Source organism: Enhydra lutris, unplaced genomic scaffold (genome assembly GCF_002288905.1).
Source record: "Enhydra lutris kenyoni isolate GAN:26980312 unplaced genomic scaffold, ASM228890v2 scaffoldscaffold12, whole genome shotgun sequence".
In the NCBI taxonomy this organism is placed as follows: Eukaryota; Metazoa; Chordata; class Mammalia; order Carnivora; family Mustelidae; genus Enhydra; species Enhydra lutris.
Window position 1 is genome coordinate 23,654,901 of NW_019154096.1, and position 17,301 is coordinate 23,672,201.

The 17,301-nt window shown below is 35.7% G+C and overlaps 1 protein-coding gene across 2 annotated transcripts in view; it reads left to right on the forward strand.

Moving 5' to 3' along the window:
- Nucleotides 1-16,145, forward strand: part of LOC111144829 (VPS26, retromer complex component A) — a 32,270-nt gene extending 16,125 nt beyond the window's left edge. For both annotated transcript variants that reach the window (XM_022499337.1, XM_022499336.1), the window contains exons 3-9: nt 1,359-1,434; nt 2,583-2,739; nt 3,316-3,480; nt 6,272-6,378; nt 8,881-8,949; nt 12,309-12,451; nt 14,328-16,145. In XM_022499337.1, coding sequence (XP_022355045.1) covers nt 1,359-1,434; nt 2,583-2,739; nt 3,316-3,480; nt 6,272-6,378; nt 8,881-8,949; nt 12,309-12,451; nt 14,328-14,441 — 831 coding nt within the window. In that variant the 3' untranslated portion in view covers nt 14,442-16,145. The remainder of the gene's footprint in view (nt 1-1,358; nt 1,435-2,582; nt 2,740-3,315; nt 3,481-6,271; nt 6,379-8,880; nt 8,950-12,308; nt 12,452-14,327) is intronic.
- The last annotated feature ends 1,156 nt before the right edge of the window (nt 16,146-17,301 follow it).

The following is a 17,301-nucleotide window of genomic DNA, read 5'->3' on the forward strand; positions in this document are numbered from 1 at the left end:
AATTACTGTCTGGCTTGTGAAATAGTTGCGAGTTAGGCTTGTATTATTTGTGGTTCAAACCGAAAATTCAACTTGTTAGTGTGTGAAGCCTCTAACTATACTTTCTTCTTTAAAATAAGTATTTTTCTGAGTTTGAAAGTATTAGTTGCCTGTTGTAAAAAAAAAAAAACAAAACAAAAACCTTGAATACTACAAAGAAAACAAAATTACTCATACATTCCAGAAGTAACTGCTTTAATAGTATTTCTTTTGTGTAATCAAAAAATATATAATTGGCATTATTCTTGTGTACAATTTGACCATGCTTCCTTCATGTAACATATCATGCACATTTTCCCACATCATTAAAAATTCTTTGATCTTATTGTTTTTAAACTTTAATAATTTTCCATCATATGATGTACCATAATTTATTAACTATTTAGTTCTTTCTCTGAGATATTAATTTGGAAGGCAAGTAACTAACTCATTATGGTTACAGATATGGAAGATTTAGAAAATTGAATATTTTATTTAATAGATTTACAAACAGAAGTAACTGGATCTTTGTTTTTATTGGCCCTTGATTACTATTTTCTTTTGAGCAGCATTATTTAAAAAAGCTTTTAAGAGTCATGTTAACAATATTTTTTATAGTAAAGAATAAATCTGGAAGTGTGCTTTTTTGTATGTTAGTTAATCTTTAAACATTTGGAAATTTTAAAAATATGTATGTAATACATATATAAAATATATAAATATTTTGTCAAATTAAAAAGTTTATAAAATCAAAATTTATAAAATTAAGGCTTCCATTTCGCAGATGTGAATTTAGGATTTCAGGGTTGTATATTTCACTTCAAAAATATGTAAGATAAATCATACAATTTCAACCTTTAGACGTTCTATTTTTAGAGTGAGAAGCAGATTCAGGGGAGTAAGTGTTGCTTTTAAGGTTAGGAATTATAATATATTTTTGGTTACAAAGAGCTGAAAGTGATCTTTAGGTAAATTCTTGAAATTAGTGATTACCTTACATTAAAATGTTATTGTGTAGAATTGTTTAACTATTTGACCAGAAAACACATCTGAGTGGTTGCGGATTTTTCCTTTTTTTGAGTCTTTATAGCTCTCCAACTTATAAAGGATTCCTTCCTAACAAAGCAGGTGCTTTTAAACGTATGTTTAAGTGATTGCATATGAGTAAGTTATACCTTCTCTGGTGCTGTAAAGTCATAATGATCTCGGTATGTGGTGGTGTCTCAAACTTCAGAAATGAATCCCTGAAATACTTACATGTTGCATTCATCTGGAAGGAATCTGTTAGTAGGCCCACTCAAAGGATTGTTAACATCTTTTACAATTTCATGTTTTGGCAGGTAAACCTAGCCTTTAAGCAACCTGGAAAGAGGCTAGAGCACCAAGGAATTAGAATTGAATTTGTAGGTCAAATTGGTGAGTTTTAAAATAGCATTACTTTTTTTTTTTCTTTTTTAATGATAACTGAGTTTGAAGTTGGATTTGAGTTGGATTTGGCACTTAAATTTTGAATTAGAGATTAGTTTCATGGAAGGAAGGGATTGATTTTGGATAGTAAAAGAGGATTTATTTTATAAACATTAAATCATATTTCTTTGAATTGTATTAAGTAATATTTGACTCATCATGCCTTTATTTGTTATTAAACTTAATTACTAAAAATGAAAGGAGTTATGTAAGTTACCAGCCTTGAAAAATAATTCAAGTAAATTAGTTGACTCACTGAAATTTCCATCTGCCTACATTTTTCACCAGCTTTACAACTACCAGTGTCACCTTCATCCTTCACTTTCTAATTACCCATGCCATTTGTCTTCCTAACCTAATGTGAGCCTGTAGCCAGACTCACCTGTCAGAAAATTGCATGTGAAAAGGAAAGGTGTAATTTTTTTCTTGACTTAGATCACATTGTGTAGATTTCCACACATGTATTTCAGAGGCATTCTTGGTTTAGTAGAAGTTAAACTATAAATCTTTTGGTACTGCAGGTTGAGAAAGAGAAAAGAAAATGGGTCTTTCTAATACAGTATACATAGTTTTAAATCTAACTTTCTAAGATGTACTACACATTTTTAAAGTATCAAAATTATAATCGGTAGATATTTGTTTATATATCTATTCCAGATCAGATTATACTTGAGGGGCAAGTTATAGTAATTCACTGATAGTTGATAAGTCTTTTGTATATTATAGTGTATCAAGATAATATATTTGCCTAACTAAAGCAAAACAACGAATGCTTTTTGCCTTGAACGGAGGAAGTTCAAATAATTGCTGGAAATGTGTCTGTTAAAGCAGCTTCATTTTGGGCAAGCCCTAACTACATTAAAGGAATGAATACATCTTTTATAATAGAAATTTTCGTTGTGCTGTGTGGCTCGAATTTTTTTATGCCTAGGTGGACCATAATGAGGATGATGGAATTTATGTTATAGCTCTAGTATATTAGGGACAAGTCCAACTAATTCTTTTGGTAAGAATTACTTGCTTTGGAGGTAGAAGTTTGGGTTTTAATGAAATAGATACTAAGTATAATTGCTCTTTTTTTGCTTAAAATTTTGTAGAACTTTTCAATGACAAGAGTAATACTCATGAATTTGTAAACCTAGTGAAAGAACTAGCCTTGCCTGGAGAATTGACTCAGAGCAGAAGTTATGATTTTGAATTTATGCAAGTTGAAAAGCCATATGAATCTTACATCGGTGCCAATGTCCGCTTGAGGTATGAATGTGTATTAACAGTAGATGGTGTCAAAACCAGAAAGTAATGGCTACTATCAAATGTCTTATTAGAACTTTAATTATAATTCTGGACTGATAGACTTCAGATTTTTAAGAATTCTGCCACATATTTTGTCTACCTAATGTCCACCTGAGGTAATAAGAGCCTTCTGTCGTAGATTTAAACACCGCCATCATGAGAAGTTTTAGTTATATACTTCCTTTGTATGAATCTTCCCCTAGGTACTTCCTTTGTCTTGTAAACAGAATTACCTCAAAATCCATTAGTTTCCCAGCAGATCTCATTTGGTATATGGTAGGAAGTAATAGGTTTCCTCAGGTAGGCATGACCATAGCACTTCAGATGCATCTTAAAAAGCACATACACTCTTCTTAAAATTGCACTTTGTATTTTTTTTTTGAGGGTGGAAGCATTTAAAGATCAGAATTCTTTTGTGAAGTAAGTTGATCCCAAAGGATCAGCAAGGAGAAAGCTGAGTTGCAGTTAATGTCTGTTTGTTTAAAATACTAAAATTTATCATAGGAGATTTAACTTACCTCTTGGTTGACTTTGTAGGTATTTTCTTAAAGTGACAATAGTAAGAAGACTGACAGACTTGATAAAAGAATATGATCTTATTGTTCACCAGCTTGCCACATATCCTGATGTTAACAACTCGATTAAGATGGAAGTAGGCATTGAAGATTGTCTACACATAGAATTTGAATATAATAAATCAAAGTAAGTATCTTTAACAACAGATAACTTAAGAAATAAGCTTTTCAGGGCTTTGTAAATTGGTCAAAGTAAAGATAGAATTGACATTAATTTGATGTTAACAGCCTAAAAATCTCAGAGTGGAAAGACTATCTTCTTGACTCAGTGCAGGAGTCTTTCATATTCAATTCCTAATAAGTCTCTGATTGGTCATTTTTTGTAGAGGATCTTACTATCTCAGAAGGCAACTAATCTCTCTGTAAAAATTTTCCTTACTGTGTTGGTATAACTTTATCCTAGTCATCTCTTCAAACAAAATACTTTTTTCTGCCTGCATAAGTAGTACCTTTTCATTATTGAAAATTTTGGCAAGGGGCACCTGGGTGGCTCAGTGGGTTAAAGCCTCTGCCTTCGGCTCAGGTCATGATCTCAGGATCGTGGGATCAAGCCCCGCATTGGGCTCTCTGCTCAGCGGGGAGTCTGCTCCCCCTCCTCTCTCTGCCTGCCTCTCTGCCTGCTTGTGATCTCTCTTCCTCTGTCATATGAATAAATGAAATCTTTAAAAAAAAATTTTTTTTTGGCAATTTAGTGGCACCTGGGTGGCTCAATGGGTTAAGTGTCCACCTCTGGCTCAAGTCATGATCCCAGGGTCCTGGGATGGAGCCCTGTGTCCAACTCCCCTCAGTGGGGAGCCTGCTTCTCCCTCTCCTCTCGTGTTCTCTCTTGCTATCTCTGTCTCTCTCTCTCTCTGAAATAAAAAAAATGAAATCTTTTAAAAAGAAAGAAAAAAAATTTTGGCATTGTGAAAGATCCCATATTTAACTTTATTATTTTTATAAATTTTACCACTTAATCACAATTAAGATCTCTTGCATATCTTTTCATAGAGAGGGAAAGGTATGTATTATGTTTATATGTGTTATGTTTTTACAGAAATGGGCTCCTGTTTTGTTTATTGTTTAATGCCTTTTTAAAACTTTATTATGGAAAAATTCAAGCATAGACCAAAGTGTATGAACAGTACAGTGAATCCTCACGTACCCAGTGCCCAGCTCCCACTCAGTACCCTGTCAGATCTGTTTTATCTGGATCCAGCCCTCACACTCTCAATAGATTATATTGAAGCCAACTCCAGACACAGAATTTCATCCATAAGAATTGTGTATCATTTTAAACATAATATTGTTAGATCTAAAAATATTAATAATTTCTTAATATCTGTATATATCTAGTCAGTGTTCATGTTTTACTGATTGTCTCATAAAATGTCATTTTTTCCCCCCACATGCTTTATTCACATCAGTATCCAGACAAGATTTGTTTAAATCCAGGGCATCCGGACACATGGCATTTGGTTGTTTGACACTTAAATTTCTTTCAATTTAATTTATAAGTTTCCCTCCAATTTTTTTTCCACTAAAGTTTATTTGTTGAAGAAATGGATATATATTCTTTCATCACCTTCCTGTGTACTCTTCTGTTACATGACTTTTTTAATTATCACTCACCAGTTTATATCACTAAAAATGTGATATAAGCATGCCTTCAGAGTCTTAAATTATATTGTGAGTAAAATTAATCAAATTGTTTAGGACCTAAAACTTGTCACTGGAAGCCTCCCTTCAAGCCAGCATAATTACACTGATCAAATCCTGGGATGATATTTTGAGATTCAAACCTGGGAGAAGGTTAAAAAGCCCTCTGGGGATTGTAGTAATTTCCAGGTTTATTTATTTTTAAAGATTTTATTTATTTATTTGACAGAGATCACAAGTAGGCAGAGAGGCAGGCGGGGGGGGCGGGGAGAGCAGGCTCCTCGCTGAGCAGAGAGCCAGATGTGGGGCTTGATCCCAGGACCCTGGGATCATGACCTGAGCTGAAGGCAGAGGCTTAACCCACTGAGCTACCCAGGTGCCCCAATTTCCAGGTTTATTAGCATGTCATTTCAGAGTACATGGGAAAGGACTTTGATGACTAGCTGTCATAGCAACAGACTCAACCTGTGGTGTCTCTCTCTATGGGCAAGTGCTTTGTTAGCTGCACTCTTCTAGCACTTAGAGTAAGAAGGACACTAAATTCTTGTGTAGAGTTTTAATGTTCAGAAACATCTTTATACACCAAATAAATATTGCAAGCATAACAATCTTAATTATCTGTGCTTAAGTTCTTTGGAAACTAACCTCTAAATAAAGGACCCGTAGTTAATAAGGTAAATTCTTCTCTTTGAGATATGTTGATGGGCAAGTAAAAGCTTGATTCCTATTTTTATAGTAAAATGGTGAATATTTTTTGGAAAAAGAAAAGTTAAATGATATGGATAGTCAAAATGGTATTTTTTTAAAAAAGACTTTATATATTTGAGAGATAGAGCATGAGTGTGGGGGGACAGAGGGAGAGGGACAAGCAGACTCCCCACTGAATGGGGAAATGGACGCAGGGCTCAATCCCAGGACCCTGAGATCATAACCTGGGCTGAAGGCAGATGTGAAACCACCCCAGAATGGTATTCTTAAATAGTTAATGTTACAAAGATGTCTACTAAATCCTTTTGGGACATATTTTCCTTTTTTTTTTTTTTAAGGTTTGTTTACTTACTTTAGAGATAGAGTGGAAGGGACAGAGGGAGAGGGAGAGAGAATCCAAAGCAGACTCCACACTGAGCCTAGAGCTTGACATGGGCTCAGTCTCCCGACCCTGAGACTGCAACGTGAGTGGAAACCAAGAGTCTGATGCTTACCCGACTGCACCATTCAGGCGCTCCTTTTCATTGTTTTTTAAACTGATTTGGTAAATGAGGTATGTTCTTTCCCCAAAGGTATCATCTAAAGGATGTGATTGTTGGAAAAATTTACTTTTTATTAGTAAGAATAAAAATCCAACATATGGAGTTGCAACTGATCAAAAAAGAGATCACAGGAATTGGTAAGTCAAAAAGAGCATTTGAATTAAAATTCCTGTTTTGAATTTTTTAAGTCTTAAAATATTGTTTAGATATACAATAAATATACATATTGGATACTAACTTTGAGACTTAATATTGCTTAATATATATGCTTTTTTAAAAATTAATTTTTGAGTAGGTTATAAATTCTCATGGTTCAAAAAGTTTAAAAGATTATATAGTAAAAAGTGTCCTATTTGTGTACACCAGCTACTCATAGGTCATATGTTTATAAGTTTTAAAATATTTCTTGATATTTATACATATACAGTAACTATCCCTATATTATACCCTTCCCCCTGCTTTTAAGTTAAATGTTTATGTATGATACATATTTTGCTTTTTTGCTTACTATATCTTAGAGATCTTTCCATATCACTGTGTGGAGTACTTACTCATCGGTTTTATAGTACTCCTTTCCATGGGTATACTAGAATTTAACCAGTCTGCTGCAGGTTGTGTCCAGTCACTTGTTACTCCAAACAGCACTTCACTTAATAATGTCATTTTGCATATATGCAGGTGTGTGTGTGAGATAAAAATCTTAAAAGTAGAATTGTTCTTTCAAGGAGTATATTCATTTGTAGTTTTGGTACATATCAGTTTGTCCTCTTTAGGGATTGTACCAATTTGTATTATTACCAGCAAGAAATGTAAAAGAAGCTTCTTTTTCCTCTTATTCTTTTTTTTTTTCCTATGATTTTATTTATTTGAGAGAGAGAGAGAGAGAGCATGAGCAGGGGGAAGGGCAGAGGGAGAGGGAGAAGCAGATCCCCCACTGAGCAGGGAGCCTGACGAGGACCCTGGCTGGGGTCATGACCTGAGCTGAAGGCAGATGCTTAACTGACTGAGCCACCCAGGTGCCCCTTTTCCTCCTATTCTGACCAATACAACATTAGAAAATTTTTAGCTGATCTGATGGGTAGGGGAAGAAAGTTCCTCATTGTAGTTTTAATTTAGTTTTCTCCTTCTGAATGAGGGTAAGCATCTTTTCATGTGTATAAAAGCTATTTTTATTTCTTTTCTGTATATATTGCCTGTGTTACATCTTTATTGAATTATTAGTCTTTTTTACTGATATGTAGAAACTCTGTATATATTAGGGAAATCAATTCCTTTTTCTGTATTAAAGCAGCAAAAGAGGCACTGGGTGACAGTTGATTAAGGATCTGCCTTTGGCTCAGGTCATGATCCCAGGGCCCTGGGATTGAGCCCAGCATCCGGCTCCCTGCTCAGCGGGGAGCCTGCTTCTCCCTCTTCCTCTGCTGCTCTCCCAGCTTGTGCTCTCTTGCTCACTCTCTTTGTCAAATAAATTTAAAAATCTTTATAAATGAATACATAAACATAAATAAATGCAGCAAAAATTTCCCCAGTTTGTCTTGCTTAGGATGGTTTTTGCCATGTAGAAGTTCTTTTTGTTTGTGTTGTCAGATTTTACCAGTTTTTACTTCTGTGGACTCAGGGTTTTATGCCACAGAAAGGCCTTTTTCACACAGAGGTTCTAAAAGTAATTTTCTGTGCTTTGATTCTCCTAAAATAATGTAGTTTGGGGATTTTGTTTAAATTTTTAATTTCTTTGGAATTTGTCTTGATACAGATTCAACTTTAGTTTTTTCCAGATTGCTAACCAGTTGCCCCAGAATTATTTGTAACTGCTTTTTAATTTTAATTAGTGTATAGATTGAATTTGTCTCATTTGTTGGATTTTTTGCTGAAAATAATTTTAGGCCACGATTTTTAAGAATTTACAATTGGAATCATAATTAGAAACATCTGTGATTTCTTAATCTCTATTTTCACCTAATAAAAGTTGAGGTGATTTAAAGATACTAAAATCAAGTGTCGGGGGGGTTTTTTGTTGTTTAAAAAGAAATTAGTTAAACATTTTTTCTGGTTAAAAATTGTGCTGATTCTAGAAAAGTTTAAATAAAAAATAATCTGTACTCATCATTCAAAACAGTTTAATTGTCTCTGCATATTATATATTTTACAACATTGGAATCATTAATGTATGTTTTGGTATACTTTTTTCATTTTTACAGACTTTTTACAGATGTGTGGGTCAGATAATTTCCTAGAAGATGAACACCTAAATTTAAAAGAATTATGTCAATCAGGTTCTCAATTTGATGTTTTCTCCATGTTAGAGTTAACTGACTGAAAGCAGACAGTTTGGGTATTGCAGAGGAAACTAGCATGACAATGGTTATTTCTTATGTGTATTGCTAGTTTTGATAGAAGGAACTCTATGGAGAAGATTCTGAACTATATGTATTTGGTAAGAAGAGAGTGAAACCTTCAGTCGAGTGATAAGTATATTAAGTGTAGATCAAGAAATAGAAAAGAATAATTTTCACAAAATAGGAAGATAAATTAGTACTAAAGTAATTGGAAAATATAAGGTTGGAAATTGTATTCTGGAAATATTTAACTTCATGTCATTTACATTATTTTTTTTAATGTCATTTACGTTATTGTGCTAGGACCCAGTACCACCACAGAAACAGAAACAATTGCTAAATATGAAATAATGGATGGCGCACCAGTAAAAGGTAACAGACTTCCCATTTACTTCTTTTGTGTGATAGGTGGTACACATAGCAGTGTTCATGGCAGTTTCGTTTGGAAGTATTTATGCAGTGTAAAAGTATTTGTGAATTCTTTTTTTTTTTCTTTAAGATTTTATTTATTTATTTGTCAGAGAGAGAGAGCGAGCACAGGCAGACAAAATGGCAGGCAGAGGCAGAGGGAGAAGCAGGCTGCCTGCCGAGCAAGGAGCCCGATGTGGGACTCGATCCCAGTACGCTGAGCCGAAGTCCGCTGCTTAACCAACTGAGCCACCCAGGCGTCCCAGTATTTGCGAATTCTTAAATGATTTTTATAATGATGTTTTAAAAATCATCTTTGTATAGATACTAACAGACTGTAATAGTACTTTCAAGTCTGAAATAAGGTTTAATTTTTTACTCAGTTTAAATTTTAGTATTTAGAGACTCCTGGTAGCTCAGTTAGTTGAGCCTCTTTCTCTTGATCTCAGCTCAGGTCTTGATCTCAGGGTTGTGAGTTCAAGGCCGACACTAGGCTGGGCACTGGTCTCTACACTGGGCGTGGAGCCTATTTAAAAAAAAAAAGAAAGAAAGAAAGAAAGAAAATGTAAATTTAGTATTTAGAAGAGACATTTATATATTATCTTTTCTCTAGTTCTGAATTTATAATACTTTGTCTTCTGTTACAATAGTTTATCTTGGTAAGTCTTTTTTATTCATGCTGAGTACAAGGTGCTGTAGAGCTGAGCATTAATTTCTATGGGGTTCTGTAGTCCTTATAGCCCCCAAGAAAACAAGCATTTTCATTATTATCTTCAGTATCCAAGATAATAAAGCCAGTATTTATAATTTTACTTTTTTTAAGATTCTAAATTTTTTTTTTAGTAATCACTATACCCAACATGGTGCTTGAATTTACAGCCATGAGATCAATAGTCACATGCTCAGGGTGCCTGGGTGGCTCAGTGGGTCAAGCATCTGCCTCGGGCTTTGGTCATGATCCCAGGGTTCTGCTCACTGGGGATCCTGCTTCTTCCTCTCCCTCTGCCTGTCGCTCTCACTGCTTATGCTCTCTTTCTCTGTCCAATGAATGAATGAATGAATGAATAAATAAAATAAAATAAAATAATAAAGTCACATGCTCTACTGACTGAGCCAGGCAGATGCACCAGTATTTATCATTTTACATTTGTATCTTTGGCTTTTTCTCACTCTGTTAGTAGTTCTTTTAAAAAGTAGCTATCGGGGTGCCTGGGTGGCTCAGTGGGTTAAAGCCTTTGCCTTCAGCTCGGGTCATGATCCCAGAGTCCTGGGATCGAGCCCCACATCAGGCTCTCTGCTCAGTGGCGAGCCTGCTTCCCCCCTCTCACTCCGCCTGCCTCTCTGCCTACTTGTGATCTCTCTCTGTCAAATAAATAAATAAAATCTTAAAAAAATAAAATTTTTTTTAAAAAGTAGCTATCATTTATTGAGTGTCAATTGTAGGTGAGGCATTGTACTCTGTGGTGCTCCAATGTTTCCTTTGACTTAGGTGATGGTATCTCTTACTCTACAGATTAAACTGAGTTACAAAGAGGTTAAAAAACTTGTTAAAGTGTAGGGGAGGCAGACCTTTACCTCTCCCCATCTTAGTATTTCAGCTGGGACTCTCAGAAGGACAGATGAATAAAGGAAAAAAAGTTTATCAATGCATGCAATGCACATCATGCAGGAAAAACCTCAACAAAAAATAACCAAAACAGTGGCTTAGAATTTCAGCATATATAGCATCTTCAAAAGAACAATAAATTTTGAGATCTAACTGGACAAGGGAAGGTAGTTGCAGGCTCCCAGGGGTGTGGCAAGCTGTGCGAAGGTAAATAAATCTAAGGGAGGAAACAAATGGAGTAAGGTTTATTTGCTGATTCCTGATCAGCCATCTTTGGGCTAATGAGAATATGTCTTTGTTAAAAGAATTTATAGCCTGCCTTTAGGCAGAAAATAGGGAGCGTTTTCTGCTCTTTGCTACTTTTTAATTGCCTTCAGCTCAAAATAATTTTTATGTCAAAGAGGAGGCAGATTTTGTGGTGACATAATCTGGTTTCCTTTAATAGCTAATCATTGCAGAATTGGTGTTTGAGCCCAGGGCTTTCTAACTTCAAGACCTGCATGTGTGTGCGCGCGCGCGTGTGTGTGTATGTATATGTATACTCCTGTTACACAAGAGTACTTTGTAAAATTTTGGCAACCACATAGTTTTTTGTTTTGTTTTGTTTTGTTTTAAGATTTATTTATTTGACAGAGAGAGATCACAAGTAGGTAGAGAGGCAGGCAGAGAGAAACCACACAGTTTTATGTAAGGTAATGGGTCATGTATCTTTCAGGAAATGGATGTGCACAAGAAAATTATTACATATAAAATACTCAAAACAATATGCAAATAGCTACCCTTAGGAAAGAAGCCAGGAGAATCTGAATAGTCTTTTTGGTAACGAAGGAATAATCTTCATTTAGAACATGTTTGTTGCTTTGGGTGAATTAGTTAAATAAGTATTGAAAAACTTACTCACATGTTTAGAAATTATGGTGAACTTCATGAAAGAATAACCAAACTATTAGAACAGCACTTACCTGCTGGCACTATTCTGAGCATTTTACATATATTAACTTATGCAGTCCTTACAGAGCTCTACAAGAGGGATATTACTGCTATACTCCATTTCATAGATAAGGAACTTGAAACAGAATGGTTAAGTGACTTGAGCAGGGTCACACAGCAAGTAAGTTATAGAGTTGGCATCTGAATCCAGGCATTCTGACTCTAGAGCAGTGGTTCTCATCTAGGGGCAGTTTTGTTCCACCCACCGCCCCCTGAACATTTGCTGTTGCCTGGAGTTATTTTTGGTTGCTGCACTTGGGGAATGCTGCTGATACCTAGTGAATAGAGGCCCAGGATGCTGCAGTTAATAGGACGTTACCCACAATGAAGAATTATTGGGCCCCAAATGGCGGCAGTGCCACTGCTGCGAGTCCCTGGTCTAAAGATTTTATTACGTTGAGATGCCTGCGCGGCTCATAGGGTTAAGCGTCTGCCTTCATCTCAGCTCATGATCCCAGGGTCCCGAGATTGAGTCCCACATTGGTCTCCCTGCTCAGCAAGGAACCCACTTCTGCCTCTGCCTGCTGTTCCCCTTGCTCGTGCTCTCTCTCGAATTCTCTGACATATAAAATCTTTTTTAAAAATTAAAAAAAAAAAAAGCTTTTGTTAGGCTGCCATCTCATGAAAAAATGAAGTGTTAGTGTCTTCTCTATAATGCTTAGTTCTAGGTGTTATGTGACCATATTTAATCATCTTTAGAATTAAATGCAAATTGCTTTTCTTTCAGGTGAATCAATCCCAATAAGACTATTTTTAGCAGGATATGATCCAACCCCTACAATGCGAGATGTGAACAAAAAATTTTCAGTAAGGTACTTTTTGAATCTAGTCCTTGTTGATGAGGAAGACAGAAGGTACTTCAAGCAGCAGGTACAGTGCCATGTCGGCTGATGTTTTGTTCTGTGGCAGTTCTGAAAACACCTGGAAAGCTCTCACCTTTCTCAGCTTTACAGTACTGAGCAAGTGGGAGGTTCTGTGATAAGGAAGTAGGTGTGACTGGAATAGTGTTGTGATAGATCTCTTCCTGTCATTCTACAGGATTCCAGAATGGGCTGTAATTTGGGAGAGCTTTTATTTTTCTTTTGAAAGTTTTGTTTTTTTATAAAAACAATACCTACTGTTTGTTAAAAAAAATTAGGCAGTAAAGAACAAGACAACAAAAATTCCACCACGTTGTAATTAGTTTCCAGACAAACTTGTATGTGTGTATTTAGATCATATGTGTGTTGTTTTTTAATTTGCTTCTTGATTCAATAGTGTCTTGTAGATTTCAGTTATCACTTTAAATGATTTCATTAACTTGATGGATTCTGGCTTTCCATTCTGTTGTAAATTTACCTGAGATGACCCAAATTTAATATTTTTTATATGAAATATTTATCATAGAACTACTTCTCTTTTTTTTTCAGTGAAGATTGTGATTGGAGTGCTCTTTTATGAATCAGATTAATAAATATTTGAATGTCAGTTGAGTACTCAAAACTAAATTAGAAATTGCTCTGCACTGAGTATTGTGAAGAATATAAAAACTACCTTTTATAAACATACTTTGTGCTCAAGGTCCTCACATTGCATATGTATGGAAAGAGAAAAATTATAAAAGCTAATTAACAGAAAAATTACAGTTTGACAATAATTTAGAAGAGAGAAAACCTTTTATGCTGATACTGCCATAATGTTAAAAAATTAAACATAGGTAATTTGTAACTCAGGATAGAATAGGGGAGTCTGCATGCCTCAGTCAGTTAAGTGTCTGACTGTTGATTTTAGCTCAGGTCATGATGGTCATGATCTCGAGGTTGTGAGATCGAGTCCCTCATTGGGCTCTGCTCTGGTGTAGAGCCTGCTTGGGATTTTCTCTTTCTCCTTCTTCTGCCCTCCACCCTGCAAAAAAAGATAGATTATGTAAACTTTACAGTTTCCAAATCAGTTACATATTGTAGCCCTATTGAATAAATACATTGCTTCCCACAGGCATTCATTTGGGTGTTTGATGACCGATATAAACAGCCTGTCATGAGTTTATAAAGCAGATTTAGGGATTTTTTAATTTTAGGAATTTAAAAGAGATTTTAGGATGGATTGATTGGAACAGGATTTGAATAGGCAGAGGAATAAGTATTTGAAGAATATATAGGAGAAATTGCAGGGCAAGTTTATTTGGAGTACATTGGAGGAGAGCGTTAACTGTTTGGCTGGTGGGGGAACAGAGTGATGGATAAAGGTTATGAAGGATCTTAAATGCCTGGTTTGAGATTTATCCTAGAGGTGCCGAGAACTACTGAAGCAATGTTTTAGACTACTCTGGTAGTGACTGGAAGGATGGGTTAGAAAGGGGCCTCAGGCACTGGAGGCAGAAGCATCTACCAGGAAGCTCTTTTGGTGTCTAAGGTTGAAGTGATAAAGGTTTGAACTTGGATAAGGGCAAAATAGCAAACCAAGGACAGATTTTAGGAATTCTTTAAAGCATTTAATAGCTAGAATTTTGTGCCAGATTGGATTGGTGGTGGTGGTGGTGGTGGTGTGCATTGCTGCTGATGAGAGGGGAGTGGCAGGGTTGGCAGAAGGGGTGATCCGAGATGAGAATTGCAAGAAGGTAAGTCACGCAGCAAAGAGAACAGCTTTTTGGGGGGGGGAAGAATTTAATTTTGTTTTAGTTAAAATTGAAGTGGCATTATTTCCATGGTGAAGATTTAAGGCGTAATATGAGAATATTAATTTGTTGATGTCTTGCATGTTTTACTAGGAGATCATTTTATGGAGAAAAGCTCCTGAAAAGTTGAGGAAACAGAGAACAAACTTTCACCAGCGATTTGAATCACCAGAATCACAGGCATCTGCTGAACAGCCCGAAATGTGAACTGAATAGGAGAAAAAAAGAAAAGCAAAAAACTCCTATGTCCATTGAGATGAAGTTCAGCTTGTTAAAGATGGCTGCAGCTTGTGGGGGGGAAAGGCCAAAACTCCATTTATAATAGTCTTCCTTTATCTTACAGTGCTGCATTTATTTTATGATACAACTAAATATTCTTCATGTATATACATTAAAAAAAAAAGCGCTTTCTTTGAAACACTGGAACTTTCTTAAGCTGCGTTTTTTCTTTTTTTTTCTTTCCTTTTTTTTTTTAACTGCATACTTTGACCTGATGATAAGCACCCAGATATGCATAAACATAAACATTAAAGATTTTCATGTGAGTAGGCTGGTATTTGTAATTTTGCTTTTCTTCGTAATGTTGATTATACTTTTCTCCTTTTTCATGCTAACAATTACCTCTATTCTCTACATGCAAAAAATTAAATAGTTTGTGTTCAGATAGAAATAGAAAAATTGACTGGGCCTTATATCCGGCAAAGATTTAAAACATGGCATCTCAATATTTTTGAGAAATACATTTATGTTTCTACATGTGTGTTTGAGAAATACATATGGAGTGTTTCACTGTAGGTGCTTTCGATTCTACCATTCCGTGGCTTCCTGAATTGTATCTTCTTTGAAGTTCTGTGGTGTGAATGTTAAAATTTTTCCCTGAGATTATGTGGCATGTCACAGTGGCCTGCTTGCTTGCCTGATCCTCCCTTCCTCCCTCCCTCCCTCCCTTCCTCTTTTCTGTTTTTTCTTTCATTCTTTCTTTCCTTTCTCTCTCTCTTTCTTTTTTTTGCCATATTAAGTAACTATTTTGCTACTACTATCCAGCAGGTACCACTGTATGTTTTCTGCAATGTAGAGTTGACTCTATGTTGGTGTTTTAGTTACAACTATATAATTTTTCTATAACTACTTAAAAATTTTTTTTAATTTAAGGCATCTTTTTACCACATACATACAAATATAATTTTCTTGCCTTCACAAATACTCTCTTCCCTTTCCAGGAGAAAATTTGAGGATGGGGAACTCAGGAGGACCTGTGAAGCACGTAGTTATCTAGATCTGGACAATTTCATGTTTGTTAAACTGGAACTTTGGCTAGTTCAAACTGAAATGTAATTTCACCCACTCTGTTTAAATTTTGCTAACACTAAATTCAAGTCATTCATTCAAAGTTCCAAAAGAAGGTTTCAGTCATCTGTTCGTATGCATGGGGTCTGATCTCAGATACACTAAATGTGGGGTGTAGGAACTAAAATGAAGCCTGCCGTGTGAAACTACTTTCACTAAGGGTTCACTGGTTTTTGTACCAATATTTTTTTATACACTTCCGCGCAAGTCTTGTCCGTTAACCTTACTTTATGAGTAAGCTAAGTAACCCAAATTACATTTCTTTAAACCTGTTTACTACTATGGCACTTTGATAAAATGGTCAGTAACCAACTTCATTACCTGCAAAAGGTTCCATGTACCATGTGCTGGAGCATCTATTTTAAATGTGGCTATCTGTGAATGGTAATGTTTTCCTTCATGTAAGTGCCTGTTCAGAGTTTCAAAATTTAAAAATGCCAAATATTTTCATGGTCACATGCATGTAGTAATCTAGGAACTATTCGAAGAAATTTTGGAAACCAATTGTGTTTAACCAGCCTCAAATTGTGCAACCATGATGTATAATAAAGGATTTGAAATGATGCCAAGCTTGCTATTTGAATGATTAAAATAGTTCTATTCTCAATTCACACTGTCAGATTTATCATTGAGGACAGGATTCCTCAAATTTAGGAAGCTATTTTTGTAACAAATTTTTATAAATGTGTTTCAATTTCAAATAGTTATATAATGCTTTTAATTAGGTGGCTTAAAACACTCATAAATAAGATGTTTATCAGTCTGCTTCAGACTTTGTTGCATAACCAATTTGAAGAATAAAAATTGGAAATTAATATTTGATGAATTGAGTAAAAAACTAGAAGTGAACCAAAAAAGAAATTTGTGTCTTTAATAAAAAGAGCAGGGGCTCCTGGCTGGCTTAGTTGGTAGAGTGTGTGACTTTTTTTTTTTTTTTCAATACTCATTTAAGAGAGCGAGCGGAGTAGGAGAAAAGGGCGGGGGAGAGAATCCTCCAGCAGACTCTCAGCTAAGTATGGAGCCCAACATGGGGCTTGATCCCAGGACCCTGAGATTATGACCTGAACCGAAATCAAGAGTAAGCCGCTCAACTGACTGAACCACCCAGGCACCCTGAACATTGCGACTCGATCTCAGGGTCATGAGCTCAAGCCCTGGGTTGAAAAGATTACTTACATTAATTTTTTAAAATACAATTTCCATTGGTTCTCAACCCTGGCTGCATGTTCAAATCACTTTAGCTTTTTAAAATAACCATGTCAGGTCCTACCCAGACCAGTAAAATCAGAATTTCAGGGGCCAGGGTCACAGTGTTAAAAAAAAAACATCCAGGGTGGGGCATCTGGTTGTCTAAGTTGTTAAGCGGCTGCCTTTGCCCCAGGTCATGATTCCAGTGTCCTGGGATTGAGTCCCGCATCCCCGCCTGCTTCTCCCTCTCCCATTCCTCCTGCTTGTGTTCCCTTTCTCTCTGTCAAAGTCTTTAAAAGAAAAATCCAGGGTTGGGAACCACTGTCTAAGCCATATAAATGGTTGTTTCCATCATTAGTGAAGAGTTGTGGGTTTTTTTTTTTTTTTTTGTAGTTTTGAACTTTTATTTTTTTTTAAGATTATTTATTTTAGAGAACATGCAAGCAGGGGGAGGGGGTGAGGGAGAGAATTTCAAGGAGACTCCATGCTGAGTGGGGAGTTGGATGTGGGACTCACGATACTGAGGTCGTGA